The sequence below is a fragment of the Symphalangus syndactylus genome, chromosome 24 (assembly GCF_028878055.3).
Source record: "Symphalangus syndactylus isolate Jambi chromosome 24, NHGRI_mSymSyn1-v2.1_pri, whole genome shotgun sequence".
In the NCBI taxonomy this organism is placed as follows: Eukaryota; Metazoa; Chordata; class Mammalia; order Primates; family Hylobatidae; genus Symphalangus; species Symphalangus syndactylus.
Window position 1 is genome coordinate 44,810,988 of NC_072446.2, and position 19,586 is coordinate 44,830,573.

Consider the following 19,586-nt stretch of genomic DNA (forward strand, 5'->3'; position numbering starts at 1 on the left):
ATCAGAGTGAACAGGCAACCTACAGAATGGGAGAAAATTTTTGCAATCTGTCCATCTGACAAAGGACTAATATCCAGAATCTACAAAGACCAAATTTACAAGAAAAAAAGCAAACAACCCCAACAAAAAGTGGGCAAAGGATATGAACAGACACTTCTCAAAAGAAGACATTATGCGGCCAGAAAACATGAAAAAAAGTTAATCATCACTGGTCATTAGAGAAATGCAAGTCAAAATCACAATGAGATACCAGTTAGAATGGCAATCATTAAAAAGGAAACAACAGATGCTGGAGAGGATGTGGAGAAATAGGAATGCTTTTATGCTGTTGGTGGGAGACTAAATAAGTTCAACCATTGTGGAAGACAGTGTGGCGACTCCTCAAGGTTCTAGAACCAGAAATACCATTTGACCCAGCAATCCCATTACTGAGTATATACCCAAAGGATTATAAATCATTCTGCTCTAAAGACACATGCACATATATGTTTGTTGCAGCACTGTTCACAATAGCAAAGACTTGGAACCAACCCAAATGCCCATCGATGATAGACTGGATAAAGAAAATGTGGCACATATACACCATGGAATACTATGCAGCCATAGCAACAAATGAGTTCATGTCCTTTGCAAGGACATGGATGAAGCTGGAAACCACCCTTCTTAGCAAACTAACACAGGAACAAAACCAAATACTGCATGTTTTCACTCATAAGTGGGAGTTGAACAATTAGAACACATGGACACAGGGAAGGGAACATCACACACTGGGGCCTGTTGGGAGGGTGGGGGGCTAGGGGAGGGACAGCATTAGGAGAAATACCTAATGTAGATGACGGCTTGATGGGTGCAGCAACCCACCATGGCATGTGTATACCTGTGTAACAAACCTACATGTTCTGCACATGTATCCCAGAACTTAAAGTATAAAAACAAACAAACAAAAAAACAACCAGAAGTCCGGGCATGGTGGCTCACACCTGTAATCCCAGCACTTTGGGATGCTGAGGTGGGTAGGTCACGAGATCAGGAGTTCAAACCAGCCTGGCCAAGATGGTGAAACCCCATCTCTACTAAAAATAGAAAAATTAGCCGGGCGTGATGGCAAAAGCTTATAAATTGTACACATAAGTGGCTGAGGTAGGAGAATCGCTTGAACCTGTGGGGCAGAGGCTGCAGTGAGCTGAGATTGCACCACTTCACTACAGCCTGGGAGAAGTGGCTGCATTTTATTATATGTAAATTACTTTTCACTAAGATTGATTAAACATTTGGTTGGAAGGAATCAAATTGGTAGAGCAGTCATTAAACTAAATGCAAACAGATTATGTATTGTGCCAGCAAAATACTGTCAGGTTAGTTTAAGAAACAAAACCTAACCAAGTCCTGTTTCGAAGAAGCAAACTATTGAAAACTTGATGAGTAAAGCTGAAAATAAAAGGGTTGAATAAAGATCAAGATACAGGAAAATAACCAAAAGATCAATAATTATAATAATATTAGACAAGGTGAAATTTAAATATCAAACTAGGTAAGTGGATTGTTACCATTGTAAAAGGCATATTTTATGAAAATCCAATGGCCATAATCTTGTATGGCTAAAAAGCTTAACACGTAAAGCAAAAATAATCTGAGTAGTGTGATAGAGTAGGCATGGTATGGGATTTATATATATATATATATATATATATATAATTATTTTTTTTTCTTTTAGAGACAGAGTTTTGCTCTTTCTCCCAGGCTGTAGTGAAGTGGTGCAATCTCAGCTCACTGCAGCCTCTGCCGCACAGGTTCAAGCGATTCTCCTACCTCAGCCTCCCGAGTAGCTGGAATTATAGACACTTGCCACCATGCCCGGCTAATTTTTTATTATTTTTATTTTTTTATTTTTGGTAGAGACGGGGTTTTGCCATGTTGGCTAGGCTGGTCTCAAACTCCCGACCTCGTGATCCACCCGCCTCAGCCTCCCAAAGTGCTGGGATTACAGGTGTGAGCCACTGCGCCTGTCCAGGATTTCAGTACATGTTTATCAGAATTAGGTCTAGTAGATGAAAATACGAGTATAAGGAATTGAATAGTGCATTTAATAAACTTAATTATATGTGTGTAGAAATAGTGTTTTAAATTCCTGGAATAGATCTTTTTTTAATGTCCAAGGAACTGTGGTCAAAGTTTAATGTCCAAGGTACTTGACCATAAAGAAAATCTTAACAGATGAGAGAAGTTGAGATTTTATAGGCTGCGTTGTCTGGTAATAATACTGGTAAAGTAGAAAGAAATAACTGTGAGACGACTCCTTTGAAACCTGCCTCCTGTTCCCCTATTCTCCCTATATTTGTTTCCACTGCAGAATTACCTCAGTATTCTTGAACTAAGAAATTGGTGGTGGCAAGGTTTTTATTCTTCATATTTCTAGCCTTGCATTATTGAAATGCCTTTCAGTTTGATGCGTTTGTGTGACTGCCAGTGAACTAGGTTTTCCTAGGGTACAGGTGTTGCCCATGCCCACACCTAGATTATCAATGATACTGTAAAACTTGACCTGAAATTTTAGGTTGATATTCCTGGACTTTCTCTTTCAAATTCCTTTAAACTTTCAGTAACTACTTTTTGGCCATTTATTAGAACACAGGGAATTTTGAATTAAAAACTCACATAATTTAAAAGAAACAGGAACATCTAATGCTGAGAGGATGTGGGGAATAGCATATTCTCATACATTGCTGGTGCAAATGTGAATTGTTACAGGCTTTTGGAAAATAATTTGACAGCTTGGTTAACAATTAAAATTCATATTCCTTTTGGCCTAGTATACCTCCTCTTAAGATTTCTATTCTTAGAAATAAAAGCCCAAGTAAGGCCATATGTATAGGGATATTTATTGCAGTGATGTGCATATTGTCAGCCAACTGAAAACAAAATGAACATTAGTAGGGAAAGGCAGGAAAAATGATACCTTCATAGGTGAGATATTATGCTACATAAAGAAAAAATAAATTAGACTAATACCAGATTAGTTTGAGAAATTTCCATAAGGTTTTGTTGAGTGAGCAAAGAAAGATGCAGAAAAGTATATAATAAGTTATGTAACCAAAAAATAAGAGAACTGTGCCTATATCATAGGGTCGTGAGTATGAAGAAAAGTATTTAAGAATTCCTCCTAGGTGGTTAAATGTTTACCTTGGTCAAGGGTGGGTCAGAGTAACTGGGGAAGTAGGTTAAAACAACAACAACAACAAAATTTGTGATCATATCTATGCATTATCTGTAAAATTATATAAATATGTATGTTTAAAGATACTAAGTAAACATTTAAAATAAAACTGACCTATTTCCCAGCCTGGGCAACATAGCAAGACTCATCTCTAAAAAAAAATTAATTAAAATAAATTAGCTAGGCATAGTGGTGTGTGCCTGTAGTCCCAGCTACTCCAGAGGCTGTGGTAGGAGGATCACTGGAGCCCGGGAGTTTGAGGCTGGAGTGAGCCATTGAGCTTGCCACTGCACTCCAGCCTGGGTGTCAGAGAGATTCTGTCTCAAAAACAAAAAACAAAAAGCACAAATATTTGTTTTATAAAACTGATGCTGATTTGCAAACCTAAGTGTTCATGTGAAGTCCACTGAAACTCTTAGGAGCAGAAGAAGCACAGTGGAGAGCCATAAAACCTTTTATGTTAGGCCCTAAGACAAAGAATCAAGGAAGTGTGTACACACACACACGCAATAAAACAACCAGTGGGAAATTTACCTAAGAAACTAGAAGCCTAGAGTAAGGTGATTTTTGTGGGTGGTCGACACTGTTTTTCAGGGACTTTGCATTCCTTTGATTTGTCATTCTTGGTGTTGGCTTTGTGTTCAGGCATAGCACAGGCGTTGTGTTCAGGCTGTAGTACTTCCAGCTGTAAAATCCAGCCATAGCAAAGTCCAGACAGAGAAGAATGGTCTCTTCTTGGATGTTTATCATAGGTTGTTTTTTTAAAAGCATTTGCTAAGGCTGAGTTTGGGTTACAACTTGATTATAGTATTGTAGAGGAAGGTGTTATTGGAAGGAAAAGCATAGTTAGGCAAAAGAAGAAGTTGAGCTCCAATGCAGGCCTGACAAAGGGGAACTCTGGGGACGGGATTGCTTATTTGAGTTGTCCCATGTTGGATTGAAATGCCTGGGCCTTTTTTTTTTTTTTTTTTGAGACAGAGTCTCACTCTGTTGCCCAGGTTGGAGTGCAATGGCGCGATCTCAGCTCACTGCGAGCTCTGCCTCCCGGGTTCACGCCATTCTCCTGCCTCAGCCTCCCGAGTAGCTGGGACTACAGGCGCCCACCACCATGCCCAGCTAATTTTTTGTAATTTTAGTAGAGACGGGGTTTCACTGTGTTAGCCAGGATGGTCTCGATCTCCTGACCTCGTGATCCGCCCACCTCGGCCTCCCAAAGTGCTGGGATTACAGGTGTGAGCCACCATGCCCAGCCTATGGTATGGGCCTCTTTATGGTATGGGCTGCCATGGGAAGGGCATGACCTGCAGCAAGGCAGCCCCTGAAGAAATTGATGTTCTGCTGACCACATTCCCTGCTGCTGCTGGCAGCAAGTCCTTCCTTGAAGAGGAGATCTAGGTGGCATGTCTCCCTGTCCACACACTTTCTTAAGAATAAGAAAATATTTCCTGGAAGTCATCCATCAGATGTGCCCTCACATCTAAGTATTAGATTACATGCTGTGTCAGAGATTCATGGTTACACATCATCGCCTTTTTCTACTTCTCTAGTAAAAAGAATTCTGATTTTTTGATGGGTACATGATCATCTGGGATAACAGCTACATTTTTCAGCCTCCCTCTACTTGTAGACATGTCAGTAACTTCTGACTAATTGAATGTAAGTTGAATTTTCATGTGCGACTTAACAGAGGGAGAGAGGGCGTACCCCCCCGTTTTCTTTTCCTCCTTCCTGCTGGGTAGAATTTGGGTATAATAGCTGGAGCCTGAGCCGCTATCTTGGATTATGAGGTAGAAGCCACATGTTGGGGATGACAGAGCAGTAGTATAGAACAGCATTAGGTCCCTGATGATCATGGAAATGCATTACATGCTCTGGATCGCTTACCTTTGGATTTTTTTATCTTGGTGGTTAGTCCATTACTATTTAGGTTTTTCTGTCAGTTGCATTAAAGCCTAATCTTTTTTCTGCGTCTATATCTATATATGATGTATATCTATATCTATATAGATATATATATTTTTAAAAATAGAGATGAGGGTGTTGCTGTGTTGGCCAGCCTGATCTTGAACTCCTGGCCTCAAGCAGTCCTCCTGCCTCAGCCTCCAAACTGCTGTGATTACAGGCAAAAGCCACCATGCCCAGCCCACACCTAATTTTAATTGATACACATTTCTAATCAGTCAGTGGCAAGGGGCATGAGAAAACATGATTGGCTTTGACTGACATTTTGGGGTGGAATGGATTTTGGGGAGTAAGGCATGGATACATCTCTATCAGGCAAGTACAGCAGAGGGAGAGAAAGGCAACAACATCAAGGAGTTTGCAGGATATGATTCTTCTGATGGATTATGGAGTCTTAACTAGGTATGTGAGAAAGTGAAATGTGTGGATGGTAGGTGGTGAACAGTGAAGAAATGATAGTTCAGTGGATTGGTGGTCTCCATAAGGAAATAGCATCCTTCTTAAATATTAAAAATTTTTATACAGCAACATATACTTGCTGGTTGCAGTGCTCATGCCTGTAAGCCCAGCATTTTGGGAGGCCAAGACAGGAGGATTGCTTGAGGCCAGAAGTTCAAGCCTGGGCAACATTGTGAGACTGTCTCTGCAAAAAATAAATTTAAGAAATTTATGGCTGGGTGTGAAGGCTCAAGCCTGTAATTCTAGTGCTTTGGGAAGCCGAGGTGGGAGGATCTCTTGAGGCCAGGAATTTGAGACCAGCGTGGGCAACATAGTGACACCTGTCTTTACCAAAAGGAAAAAGGATGACATAAAATTAAGATAAGATTTAGGTATGTTTTGTTCATTCCTGTTGGTTTTAATATTTTTCTGTCTTCTTTTTTAATGTACGTGATGAGTATTTGTTTCATCTAAATTTATGGAATCTGAATATAACTAGTCATTTTCTACTGGTTATAGTATGTGTTAATGTACCTATTCTGTTTAATTTGTATTATGTTAAGAATTAAGAAATATTAATATATGAAAATATATAAAATACATTAAAATATATGAAATTAATATAGCAGACTTAAGTTTTCTTTCTTGATTTAAATTACAGACTAACTGGATCTTCTGGGTTTGTAACAGATGGACCTGGAAATTATAAATATAAAACGAAGTGCACATGGCTCATTGAAGGACAGTAAGTAGAAATGGCTGACTTAATTTTTGTTTTTTTTAGCATAGAAGTCAGTGTGACATTAGTTTTCCCACAAGTAAAATTAACAATCTGTAGCATAAAGTTCTTAAAACATTACTTGATAACCTTTCATTTGACAAGTGAATTTTATCTTAGCCTTCATTAATTTAAAAGTTTCATGTTGATTTAATGCTGCAAATGAATTGTACACACCACAAATTTGTGTATTTCCAACTGTAATAGTTCAGAAACGGTTATATATATATATATATATATATTTTTTTTTTTTTTTTTATGAGACAGAGTTTTGCTCTTGTCACCCAGGCTGGAGTGCAGTGGCATGATCTCGGCTCACTGCAACCTCCGCCTCCCAGGTTCAAGCGATTCTCCTGACTCAGCTTCTGAGTAGCTGGGATTACAGGTGCATGCCACCACGCCAGGCTAATTTTGTATTTTTAGTAGAGAAGGTGTTTCACCATGTTAACCAGGATGGTCTCGAACTCCTGACCTCAAGTGATCCACCCGCCTCAGCTTTCCAAAGTGCTGGGATTATAGGCGTGAGCCACTGCGCCCAGCCATAGTTAACATATTTTTAATGGTTTGCTTAAAGCATTAGAGAATTACAATATTGTGTTATTTTTCTAAGTATCTATTTTTGTTGTGGATAAGAAAATTGTAATAACTATTATTGCCTAAATGATCCCTTCTCTGGACCCACTGTGTCCCTCTAGCCGTTGGCCTTTTTTCTCCTTGTCTTCACGGGAGACTTTTAAAGTAGTACTTCTCAGACTTTTTTGGTCTCAGGACCTCTTTACACTCTTAAACTTTGAGGATTCCAAATAAGTTTATTTATTATTTTTTATTTATTTATTTTGAGATGGCATCTCGCTCTGTGGCCCAGGCTGGAGTGCAGTGGTGTGATCTCGGCTTACTGCAACGTCCGCCTCCCGGGTTCAAGCGATTCTCCTGCCTCAGCCTTCCGACTAGCTGGGATTACAGGCATGTGCCACCATGCCCAGCTAAGTTTTTGTATCTTGTAGTAGAGAGGGTTTCACCATGTTGGCCAGGCTGGTCTCGAACTCCTGACCTCAAGTGATCCGCCTGCCTTGGCCTCACAAAGTGCTGGGATTACAGGCGTAAGCCACTGCACCCGGCCCCAAGTAAGTTTATGTTTATCTATCTGTGTTCACCATATTAGAACTTTTACAACCAAGAAATATTATTTATTCATTTAAAAGCAACAATTATAAGCCATGTTAGTAGAAATGATATTTTAATGAAAAAAAAAACCTATATTTAAAAAATTGTAGTGAAAAGAATGGCATTGTTTTACATTTTTGCAAATCTCTTTAATGTCTAGCTTAATAAAAGACAGCTGGATTATCATATCTTGTGCATTCACTTTGTTGCAGTATGTTATTGTGGTTGAAGCATGTCAAGAAGATGAGGCCTCACTTGAATAAGAAGTAGGAAAAAAGATATTTTATTAGTACAGTATTTTAAAATGATTGTATATAGTCTTCTTTGATACCATATCAAAACTTAACAAGTAGTAATTTCTTAAAAGTAAATTGCAGTATGGAATCTGAAACTATGTTAAGGAACTTTTGGTACTTGTTAAATTAAAATCCATTGGTTTTCTTGCACTGAATGGATCTTTTGCCCATCCATGTTTTGGTAACATGATATATATAGGTCATTTGGAAAACAACAGGTCATTGAATTATGCAGATCTTCCATATGTTGATATATTTAGTCCATTACATAATATTTTAAAAATCACATTGGTTAGTATCACCATCAGTCTCCTCAAAAAGTTCTAAGTATGGCAGATAACAAATTTTCCAAAATTCTAATTACTACTTGAAAGCTTGTATTTTATCTTTGGCAGCAAATACTGTCAGTTGTTTTCTTTGAAGTGGCAGGCTTGCTTTCCTCATTTTTAAGAAAATGTCTGCCAGATACCCAACTCTGAATAACCATAGTTTGTTGATTGTTCTTTCAAGTAAACGTGGTAAATGGTGTTCTAAGAAAAAAGTAACTAGTTCAGCTAGCAACTTAAACAGTTGCAAAAGTGGTTTTCATTGAGAAAACCACTGTGCTTCTATTAGGTAAAAGAAGTGTTTTATATTTACTTTCCATCTTGTCGGAATATTAAAGAGATGTCTACTAATTGGTCAGGATTTAATAACATTAGAAGTTTTTAACTGCTTAATCAAGATATCCTTAAATGAAACTGGCAGTTTTTCTTTTTTCTATGAGTGGTTGGTGGTGAAGAATAGCAGTGATCACTAGTACCATTTGCTGCTGCTGTCTGGATTTGTTCTAAGATGCCCGCAGTTTCACCCACCATTTCTCCTTGAACCATTAGTAAATGCCAGCATGGTGATAAAATATATGCTATCTTAGTTTTACTGTGAATATAGTTTTGACCTCTTGGGACCTCCCATAAGGGTCTCAGGGCCTGTAGCATTTTGTGGACTTCATTTTGAGAACTGCTGCTCTACGAAGCTCTGCTGTGTCCTATCAGTTCATTGCCACCTGATGCCCTCCTCCACTGTTTTTCTGAATGTGCTCTCAATGGTTGTTCCTTCTCAGCATAAGTGAAAAACTAAGCAACAAACTCGCATTCCTCCTTTTCCTTATTCCCCACGTTTAGCCTGTCAGTAAGTTCTGTCAGTTTTCCCTTTAGAATGTCTCCCCAATCCATCACCGGACTGCTTTTCACCTCCATCTCTACAACTGGGAGACCTACCATCGCCTCTCTCCTGGGCCACATAATAGCCTTGAAATTGGCCTCCCGATTTCTGCTTTTGCCCCTTGCCCACCTCCCACTTCTCATCTCTTAAGGTGTTCTCTGTTTGCTGTGTTTCAGGCATGCTGATTTTCTTCATGCTGCTTGGACACATCAACCTCTTTCTCCCTTAAGACTGTGCTGTTCCCTCCGTCTGAAACGTTTTTCCTGGCGCTTTTCACATGGCTTATCTCTTGTCATTCTCATATCTCCAAAGCTTACTGGCCTATCTCCCTACTACTTTTTGTGCTGCCACATCACCTTCTTTTAATTTCTTCACACTACTCATCACCATCTGAGTTTACTTGTTTATGTATTTATTTAGTTGTTAACCTAGAGATGTTAGAAAAGTGTGGGATATAGGAAAGGTCTAAACTGGAGAAACAGAATTAGGCATCAGCAGGATATAATGATGTTGATATTCCCAGAGCTTTCTGAGTGGAGTGTTGGGCTGAAGCCAGGTTAGAGAGTGAAGGGGTGAGTGAGATAGAGGCACTGGAGAAAGCAAAGTCTTCTGCGAAGTTTTACCTTTTTAGGAGGAGAAAGGGTAGGGCAGGTATTTGGTAGAGGGAGAGTTGGGATTTGAGGCTGTTTTTATTTTTGTAAAATATGTGATACTTAAGCAGATTTAAATGTGGATGCAAAAGTTCCAGATGAGAGGAGATGTCAAATATTTGAGAAACAGAGAAGCAGATAGGTATAGAATTTTGGAAAATGGGAATTTTAAGGTTTTTTGTCTGGTTGCTGAGCATAAGCAGGGAGGTGGGACTGGGTGGTTTGAAGTAGTCATTGAGAGTAGCAGTTGTGGAGAGGGAGAGAGAATTGGTAGGACTGCTGGCAGAATCTAAGTGCCATTTGCAGTTGGAGAGCAGAGACCATTGCTGGAACCAGTCTACCCAGTGGTGTGGTATAGAAGTATGGTTTTCTTCAGTACAGCTTAGTTTTTTGTTTTTTGTTTTTTTTTCCTCCACCGCCCCCTCCCACTTTTTTTTTCCTGATTAAATCTTAGAGCAGATAACCGGTTTCCTGTAGAACAGTGCTTTTGCCAGCCAGTGTCATGAAAAATCAGAGGGGCTGGCAAATTTAGAGGATTGGCAGGCATGTTTATGAGATGACGTAGTGTGGAATCTGAAGTTGAATAAGGAAGTGCAGAAATGGAAGGGCTAATGGGTTGGTTCAGAAGCCGTTAAAGAGTGGCCACTGAATGGACTGTAAGGCCCAGAATCATGGACCACATCAGTTTTGTTTCCCATTGCATGTTTAATAGTCTCTTGCACATGGAGAGTACTAAATAAATCTTTGACAAATGAAGGAATACTGATGGGGCAGTTGTTAGACTGTGTTACATATTATTAATTTAAAAATCTGAATTTTTATATTCTCAAATGTCTGATAGTTGTGATAACTTTATTATAAATTACTTTTTTTTATTCTTTTCAGGCCAAATAGAATAATGAGACTTCGTTTCAATCATTTTGCTACAGAGTGTAGTTGGGACCATTTATACGTTTATGATGGGGACTCAATTTATGCACCGCTGGTTGCTGCATTTAGGTAAGCTCAGTCTTACAAGCATTCTTTCATCATTGATTTCTAAATTTAAACATCTCTTCTGGATTGCATTCTTACTGGGTTCACCTTTATTATCACTTAACACATTTATTTAATGGAAAGAATACTAGTTCTTGAGTCCCATCACTTGTGTGTTAGTGCTAACTTGGTTTCTGTAGCCCTGGGTAAGTTTCTAGGCATAGTACTTGACTTCTCTTTTCAGTTTCCCGATCTGTAAAATTGTGATAGTTCTATTAAGTTCTCCTGCTCCTTGTGGTGGTGGTGAAGTTTATCGTTACAAAATGTTTTGAGAGTGATATATTGAATGATACTATTTCTGTGAAAAATTTGAATCAGGAATAATATCCATCATGTTCCTTGTGTGTTGCCCACTGCATAGGCCTTCAGGAGTTATTTGTTGAATTCAAATATAATTGTGTGTGTGTGTGTGTGTGTGTGTGTATGTGCATCATGAGTGAGGGAAACTTTTTGGAACAGTACACATAAAATGAACAGTGGCTACCTGTGGAGAAATGAGGAACATACTTATTATATATATATTTTTTCAATAAGTACATTTGCATTAGTAGTTAAACAGAAGCAGTTTAACACCAAATATATGGACTGTTATGAATTGTTTGGGTGTTTTACTTTTGATTAGCAGCAAGTAGCTGTGTTGTTTATTATGTTTTTGGCCACATGGGAATTCAAAACTATCTCTAGTTTTCTTCCTTTTACTTGATAGAAGATTTTAAGATACAGTCATGTGTCACTTAGCAGCAGGAATAGGTTTTGAGAAATGTGTTATTAGATGATTTCATCATTGTGTAAACATCATAGGGTATATTTATACAAATAGATGGTATAGCCTACTGTACACCCTGCTTATATGGTACAGCCTATTGTACCTAGGCCACAAATCTGTACAGCATCTTTACTGTACTGAATACTGTAGGTAATTGTAACCAATGGTATTTGTATATCTAAACATATCTATACATGGAAAGGTACAGAAAAAATACAGTATTATAATCTCATGCAACCTCTGTCATATATGTGGTCCATTGTTGACCATATGCCATTATGTGGTGTATGACTGTATATTTTTCTAAAATGCATATCCCCTTAGGAAACCATAGTTTTCGGTTTTTCACCTGCAACTGGCTTTCTAAATTTCTTTGTCTCAAATATTTTATTTCCTTTACTTTAAAAAGAAATCAGTTCAATAAATATTTTTTGTGTTTCTCACGTGGGGCTTGTCTGGCTGATGTCCCATGTGGGTGAGGGAGGTAACAGGGAGCAAACAGTACACAAGGACAGGAGATCAGGCGACTGTTGTGCCCTTGTGTTTTTCTACCCGCTTTGGCTTAGAAATCTCTCTGACATATCTTTGAACTGAGAACCAAGGCCATTTTCTGGGTTTTAAAGGTTCACTTACAAGGCCAAAGAGCAGGGTGGATGGCTATGCTGAGCATTTAAAATGGCATTGGCCAAGTGTTGGAGTGTATATCTTTATGCCAGCATTTGAAACATAACTTGTAGCAAAAAGCACCCCAAACTTTAATACAAGCCCCAAAACTAAGTGTGATGTTATCATAATAATACTTGTTGGTGATTCACTTGTTACTGTGTTTGTTAATCAGAATTCACAGAGCTCTTGTATGCCAGGCACTTTGAATCAGCTTATCAGGAGCCTTGTAGGAACATGAGCCAAACAGGTATACATCACTCTGTGGTTCACCTGGACTGTGTATTTGATAAACAGTGGTAGCAGTGGTAGAGCAGAGAGAGTGGTTGAGAAAATTCTTCAAAAGAACATTATTCCTTTTAGAGTTTTTTTTTTTTTTAGGAAAGTTATATGCTGGTGGGGCAGTTGTTAGACTGTGTGATCTAGAGGAACCCTTCCCCTTCCCCCTTCCACTTCCCCTTCCCCTTTCCCCTTCCCCTTACCCCTTCCCCTTCTCCCTTCCCCTTCCTCCTTCCCCTTTTCCTTCCCTTCCCCTTCCCTTTTCCTTTTCTTTCTCCCCCCAGGCTGGAGTGCAGAGGCAGGAACGTAGCTCACTGCAGCCTCAACCTCCTGGGCTCAAGAGATGCTCCCACCTCAGCCTCTCCAGTAGCTGGGACCGCAAAAATGCAACACTATGCCCAGCTAATTTTTGTGTGTTTTTTTTTTTTTTTTTTTTTTTTTGTAGAGATGGGGTCTCACCATGTTGCCCAGGCTGGTCTTGAACTCCTGGGCTCAAGCAGTCCTCCCACCTTGGCCTCCCAAAGTGTTGGGATTACAGGTGTGAGCCACTGCACCCGGCCAAAGATTGCTTTTGACATACCTGTTTCCAGGTGGCCCTGATCTTGTCAGTACTTATTCCTTCTGCATTTCAAGGGATTCTGGTGTATATAACCAGTGAAAGCGTGATGATGGTTAACCCTTCATTTACATCTCCAATCAAATGTCACCTCTTCCAAGAGGCCTTCCTTTCACCCTTTCTAAAGTAGCACCTTCTGTTCTTTCCCTCTGCTCTCTTTCCCTAGATAGCATTGTCTCTACCTGGCATTACGTATACACATACCTGTGTGGGGAGTATCTGGGCTTATCTGTTGTTTTTCTAATGTGAACTACATGAAGGCAGGGACATAGTCTTATTCACTGTTGTATTCCTGGTACCTAGAACAGTGACTCACATGTAGTAAGTGCTTAGTAAATATTTGTTAGTTGAATACACAGTAGAAAATGCATCAGTGTTTTGTAACTCCTGGAGCACCAGAGTTTCAGAGTTCCTAGAGTTCTGTCTTCATATTAAAAATTAAAGGGCCAGGCGTGGTGGCTCACACCTGTAATCCCAGCACTTTGGGAGGCCGAGGTGGGAGGATTGCCTGAGGTTAGGAGTTCAAGACCAGTCTGGCCAACATGGTGAAACCCCGTCTCTACTAAAAATACAAAAAAAATCATCTGGGCATGGTGGGGTGCGCCTGTAATCCTAGCTACTCAGGAGGCTGAGGCAGGGGATTTGCTTAAACCAGGGAGGTGGAGGTTGCGGTGAGCTGAGATTGCGCCGCTGTGCTCCAGCCTGGGTGACAGAGCGAGACTCCGTCTCAAGAAAAAAAAAAAAAAATTGAATGAAGGGCCAGGCACAGTGGCTCAGGCCTGTAACCCCAACACTTCGTGAGGCCGAAGCAGGAGGATTACTTGATCCCAGGAGTTCAAGACCAGCCTGGGCAACAGGGTGAGACCTCATCTCTACAAAAAATCTTAAAAATTAACCAGCCATGGTGGTGTGTGCCTGTAGTCCCAGTCACTCAGGAGGCTGAGGTGGGAGGATTTCTTGAGCCCAGGAGGTCAAGACTGCAGTGAGCTGTGATCATGCCACTGTACTCTAGCTTGGGCTAGACCTTGGGTCTAGACCTTGGGTGAGACCTTGTCTCAAAACAAAAGAAAGCAAAACAAAAGGAACGAAAATCCTTTCCCCTCTTCATTTTCATTCCTTGCTTATGGACTCTTCCAGCCATTTTTGTATGCATTTATATAGGTATGTGTAAGTGTACACATGTACGGTCCATTGTTTTGCAGCTTGCTTCTCCCCCATGCCCTTATCAGAATGCCTGATGAGCTTCTTGTTAGTCCCGCAGACCTATGTAATATGCAGTGACTCATGCAGTCAGATTTCTGGGCATGAGCATTTAGATGAGTTTCAACCTGTTGCCATCTGAACAGTGCTGTGGTTAGTATTCTTGTATATTGGTCATTGTGTACATGAGCAAATATTTCTTCTACAAAGAAATAGAATTGCTAGGTCAGAGTGAATGAGCATGAGATTGTGTGTCTGGGACAGATTGCGTAGGGCCTGGCAAGGATCTAGGCTTTTACCAAATGTGATGGTGGTGGTGAATCAATAATGGGGCAAAAATCATGGACATATGAAGAAATGCAACAGCAGGTAGACATAAGAAAAACGATTAACCTCAGGAGTAAAAAGAACTCAGAACTACAATTTAAAAATTGCTTTTTACTTATTAAATTAGCAAAATTAAAATAGAACTAGTAGTCCTTGCTGTTGGCAGAGTGAAGTGGGATGGACCCTTCATTCTGTATTGATACGATTTCAAATCACATATCTCTTCTGGAAAGCAAGTTGGTATTATGGCTCTAGAGTCTTAAAGGCATCATTTAGACCCTTTTACTCAGTAATTTTTTTTTTTTTTTAACCAGTCACACAACAAATATTTAGAATCTGTCATGTGCTGGGTTGTGAGTGAGGTCCTAAGGAGAACCTAGGGAGCTTTTAATGATATAGAAAATGCGTAAGTTTTATTTGTAAAATAGAATATACAATGTAAGTAATATCAATTAGGCTAAGAAAATGCATCAGAATACTAACAGTGTTGGAGTTATGGGTGTTTGTTTATCTAGCTTCTTCATATTCTTATATAAATACTTTATATAAAATATTTTGGGCGCGATGGCTCACACCTGTAATCCCTACATTTTGGGAGGCTGAGGTGGGTGGATCACCTGAGGTCAGGAGTTCGAGACCAGCCTGGCCTACATGATGAAATGCTGTCTCTACTAAAACTATAAAAAATTAGCCAGGCATGGTGGTTGGCACCTGTAATCCCTGCTACTCAGGAGGCTGATGCAGGAGAATCACTTGAACCCCAGGACGCAGAGGTTGCACTGAGATTGTGCCACTGCATTCCAGCCTGGGCAACAAGAGCATAACTCTGTCTCAAAAAAAAAAACTCATGTCTTTCAGCAATATATGTGTGGTATTCATCACTCATAAAATTTGTTACTTTATGTGATTGTGGAGGTTTATGTTTTCAAAGAAGCACTATAAAAAGTTTTGTAAGAAAAAGAATTAGGGCCATTGATTTCAAATCTCATTAGAAATACAACTCAGAATAAAGGAAGCCTAGCAAAAGATTCAGATCTGTTCCTCAAGGATTCAGAACTAATAGGGTAGCACTATGTGTTTATCACAGGAATTTGCCTGTCTTCCTGGATGTGGTTTTTAAATTATAAGGACGGATTTGTTTTTAATTTCTGTCTGCTACAATTTGACGTGTCTGTGCTTGTGCTTCCCTCTATAAGAAGTGTGTTTTCATTTCAGTGGCCTCATTGTTCCTGAGAGAGATGGCAATGAGACTGTCCCTGAGGTTGTTGCCACATCAGGTTATGCCCTGCTGCATTTTTTTAGTGATGCTGCTTATAATTTGACTGGATTTAATATTACTTACAGGTAAGATACTTAAGTCTAGTATTTGTGATTTCATTCAGGAGACTATCTACTACGTTTTAACAACAATAATGGCTAACATAGATGGAGAGCTTACAGTGTGCCAGGCATAGTGTCAGGCAGTTTACATGGATTTTCTCATTTAAAATTCTTCTATAAATTCGGTGAAGTCTGGACTCTGTTTTTCTACTCATTTATAATTGAGGAAACTGGCAGGAAAAGGTTAGTAGATTGTCAAAGTAAGTGGTGGGACCACAATTTAAACCCAGGTGTTGCTGCTATTGAACTTCTCCTAGAAGAGAGGGACTTTTCTGCTAATGGACAAAAACGTTGGAATTTTTCAAAGTACAGCTCAACAAATATTACTAGTTGTCATGTACTCAATAGCAGAAGAAATCTATGCTCATTAAAGTACCTTGATAGTCCATTTATCCCCCCCTTTTAAATTCTGAATTACATTGTTTCAAAGCACTGTCAGTATAATTATCTTGTTATTATGAGATGCGTTATAGTTCAATTCTTTTTTTTTTTTTTTTTTTTTGAGACGGAGTCTCACTGTGTCACCCGGGCTGGAGTGCAGTGGCATGATCTCGGCTCACTGCAACCTCCACCTCCTGGGTTCAAGCAATTCTCCTGCCTCAGCCTCTTGAGTAACTGGGATTACAGGCGCCCGCCACTACGCCCAGCTAATTTTTTGTATATTTAGTAGAGACGGGGTTTCACCATGTTGGCCAGGCTGGTCTTGAACTCCTGACCTTGGGATTCGTCCACCTTGGCCTCCCAAAGTGTTGAGATTACAGCTGTGAGCCACTGTGCCTGGCCATAGTTCAATTCTTACATTAAGTTAAACTAGCCTGCCTTCTTCCATCTGAAGTGAGTAGATAAAATTACTAAGGAATTTTAAATATACCAATCTGGGCAGTAACCTTAAATTCTATTAAGTACAAATTTTCAGAGACTATACAGAGGAATATGTACCATGAGGATGGTAGTTTATTGTTGGCAGTTTGTTTTATTCTTTTCCTTCCCAGACTTCCAAGCATGAATTCAGCAACTCTGTAAAGCTTATCATTAGGAGGCTACCAAGAAGAATAGGATAGTCCTCCCATCCTTGAGGAGCTAACAGTTCTGCACAAATCTCCTACCTCCTTGTAATTTCTTTGACTTTATGAGTTATTTATTCTTATCCTCTTATTATGAGAATCCAGGAGGGTTGATTTGATTTCATTACTTGTACTCAGGCTCTAGCTATGCAGTATTGAGCAAACCCATTTGGACTGAATCCTTAAGTACTGCAGTTACACTTGTGAATGAACTGAGACAGTGAGATTCTTAAACCTGTGTGGGAGGAAGTTATGCTAAGTTAATCGAAGCATTGCATTATGTTAATGTAATTTTCCCTGCTATTTTTACAGTTTTGATATGTGTCCGAATAACTGCTCAGGCCGAGGAGAGTGTAAGATCAGTAATAGCAGCAATACTGTTGAATGTGAATGTTCTGAAAACTGGAAAGGTGAAGCATGTGACTTTCCTCACTGTACCGACAACTGTGGTTTTCCTCATCGAGGCATCTGCAATTCAAGTGATGTCAGAGGATGCTCCTGCTTCTCAGACTGGCAGGGTAGGAGCTTCTTTCATTTTTATTTTTTCTTCCATTTATAGAACATTCCCACTAAATAAATTATAGATTGACTTTATTCTTAGCACCTATATAATTTATATTAATCAAATACCTGGTAGCATTTAAGCTTGAAACATCCCTCTATCTAGCTGCTTATGAATTTCAGTTTCATACATGTGTGGTCGTGGTCTCTAGAATTATGGAGGGTCAGCCATTTTTTGCAACCTGTTTGTGAAAGTTGGAGAACTTGGACTCAGTCATAAAAGAATGTAGCAGAGAGCCAAGCTGGGAGATCGGACAAGAGCTGACAATAATGGTATTTCCTCAGAAACACACTCTTAAGTTCAGAGAAAATTGGAGTCAGTTATATATTAGAATCTTAAAGGAGTTAGCTAATAGTATTCTCTACAGAAATAATTAAAGAAACTTTAGGGAATTATTTAAGGGGTGAGTGCTAATAACTGTTATTAATTTGGTGATCTTCCTTGTAAACTTACCCCTTCCTCAGAACCTTTTTATTTTGAAAGGAAACATGTTTGTTTAAATACCTTAGTTTGTTGGGTTTGGCTGACATTGTAGAGTTAATAACTGAAGCATTTCAGTATCTACCATTGTGCAAATATTGCAGCAGAAGCCAAACCTCCCAAGAATGGAGTCTGTCTCTTCAATTTGTTTAAGTTTCTTGATTTACCAGAAGATGGATAGTTTGTATGATTGCCCCCAGGTCTAGTTATCACACTTATGCCTCCATATCCATAAGTTCTGCATCTGCAAATTCAAACAACCATGTGTAGAAAATATTCAGGAAAAAACCACAGTAAAAGATAATACAGGTTGGGTGTGGTGGCTCATGCCTGTAATCGCAGCACTTTGGGAGGCCAAGGCAGGTGGCTCACTGAGGTCAGGAGTTCGAGACCAGCTTGGCCAACATGGTGAAACCCTGTCTCTACTAAAAAATACAAAAATTAGCTGGGCATGGTGGCAGGTGCCTGTAATCCCAGCTACTCGGGAGGCTGAGGCAGGAGAATATCTTGAACCCTGGAGGCGGAGGTTGCAGTGAGCCGAGATCATACCACTGCACTCCAACATGGGCAACGGAGCGAGACTCCGTCTCAAAAAAAAAAAAAAAATACAAATAAAAGATACGCATATTAAAACAACCATTTACATAGCATTTACATTGTGTTAAGTATTATAAGTAATCTAGAGGTGAGTTAGAGTATATGGCAGGATGTGTGTAGGTTATATGCAAGTGTTACATCACTAGTTTATATTAGGGACTTTGAGCATCTGTGGATTTTGGTACCAAGGGGGTCCTGGAACCAATCCCCTGTGGATATTGAGGGATAACTGTATATTTTGTCCTTAAGATTTTTCATGTGAGTTAATTATTTATTTATCTGTGCTTTCTCCTGAGAGTTGCTTAAGCACGTATTTCATTACCAAAAAAACCCTAACCTGGATATAGTCAAGTCATCATTGGAAAGTATGTGATTTACCCTTGGTCAATACCCTGAATAAATTAAAATAACAAATTAAAGGATTTGTCTGATATTTAAATTCTAAAGGAAAGACTATTATTTAAATATTTGTTACATTTAGATAATTAAAAGTTGAAATGCAGTAAGCTTTAAAGTGTCTTTTGTGAAGCTAATTCATTATGTTTTTATTAGGTCCTGGATGTTCAGTTCCTGTACCAGCTAACCAGTCATTTTGGACTCGAGAGGAATATTCTAACTTAAAGCTCCCCAGAGCATCTCATAAAGCTGTGGTCAATGGAAACATTATGTGGGTTGTTGGAGGATATATGTTCAACCACTCAGATTATAACATGGTTCTAGCGTAAGTTGTTTTAAACATTTTTGCAAGAAGCTGAGTTTTTTTTTTTTTTTGAAAATTTATAAAGCACAGATAAACAAAAATAAATCACCAGTAATTCTACTACCTAAAGAAAATCCCTGTTAATATTTTGGTAGTAGTCTTTCAAATTGTTTTGACGTATGTTGAGTTTTTAAAATTGAATGCTACAAAAA

The 19,586-nt window shown here is 39.2% G+C and overlaps 1 protein-coding gene across 4 annotated transcripts in view; it reads left to right on the forward strand.

Moving 5' to 3' along the window:
• The window catches only part of ATRN (attractin), a 186,830-nt gene that overhangs the window by 51,013 nt on the left and 116,231 nt on the right, over positions 1-19,586 (forward strand). For all 4 annotated transcript variants that reach the window (XR_010119363.1, XM_055264937.2, XM_063633463.1 and 1 more), the window contains exons 2-6: positions 6,276-6,359; positions 10,591-10,704; positions 15,807-15,935; positions 17,348-17,553; positions 19,227-19,395. Coding sequence is in view for 3 of the 4 variants with exons in the window: in XM_055264937.2 (XP_055120912.2) it covers positions 6,276-6,359; positions 10,591-10,704; positions 15,807-15,935; positions 17,348-17,553; positions 19,227-19,395 (702 nt within the window). In the remaining variant the exon portion in view is untranslated. The remainder of the gene's footprint in view (positions 1-6,275; positions 6,360-10,590; positions 10,705-15,806; positions 15,936-17,347; positions 17,554-19,226; positions 19,396-19,586) is intronic.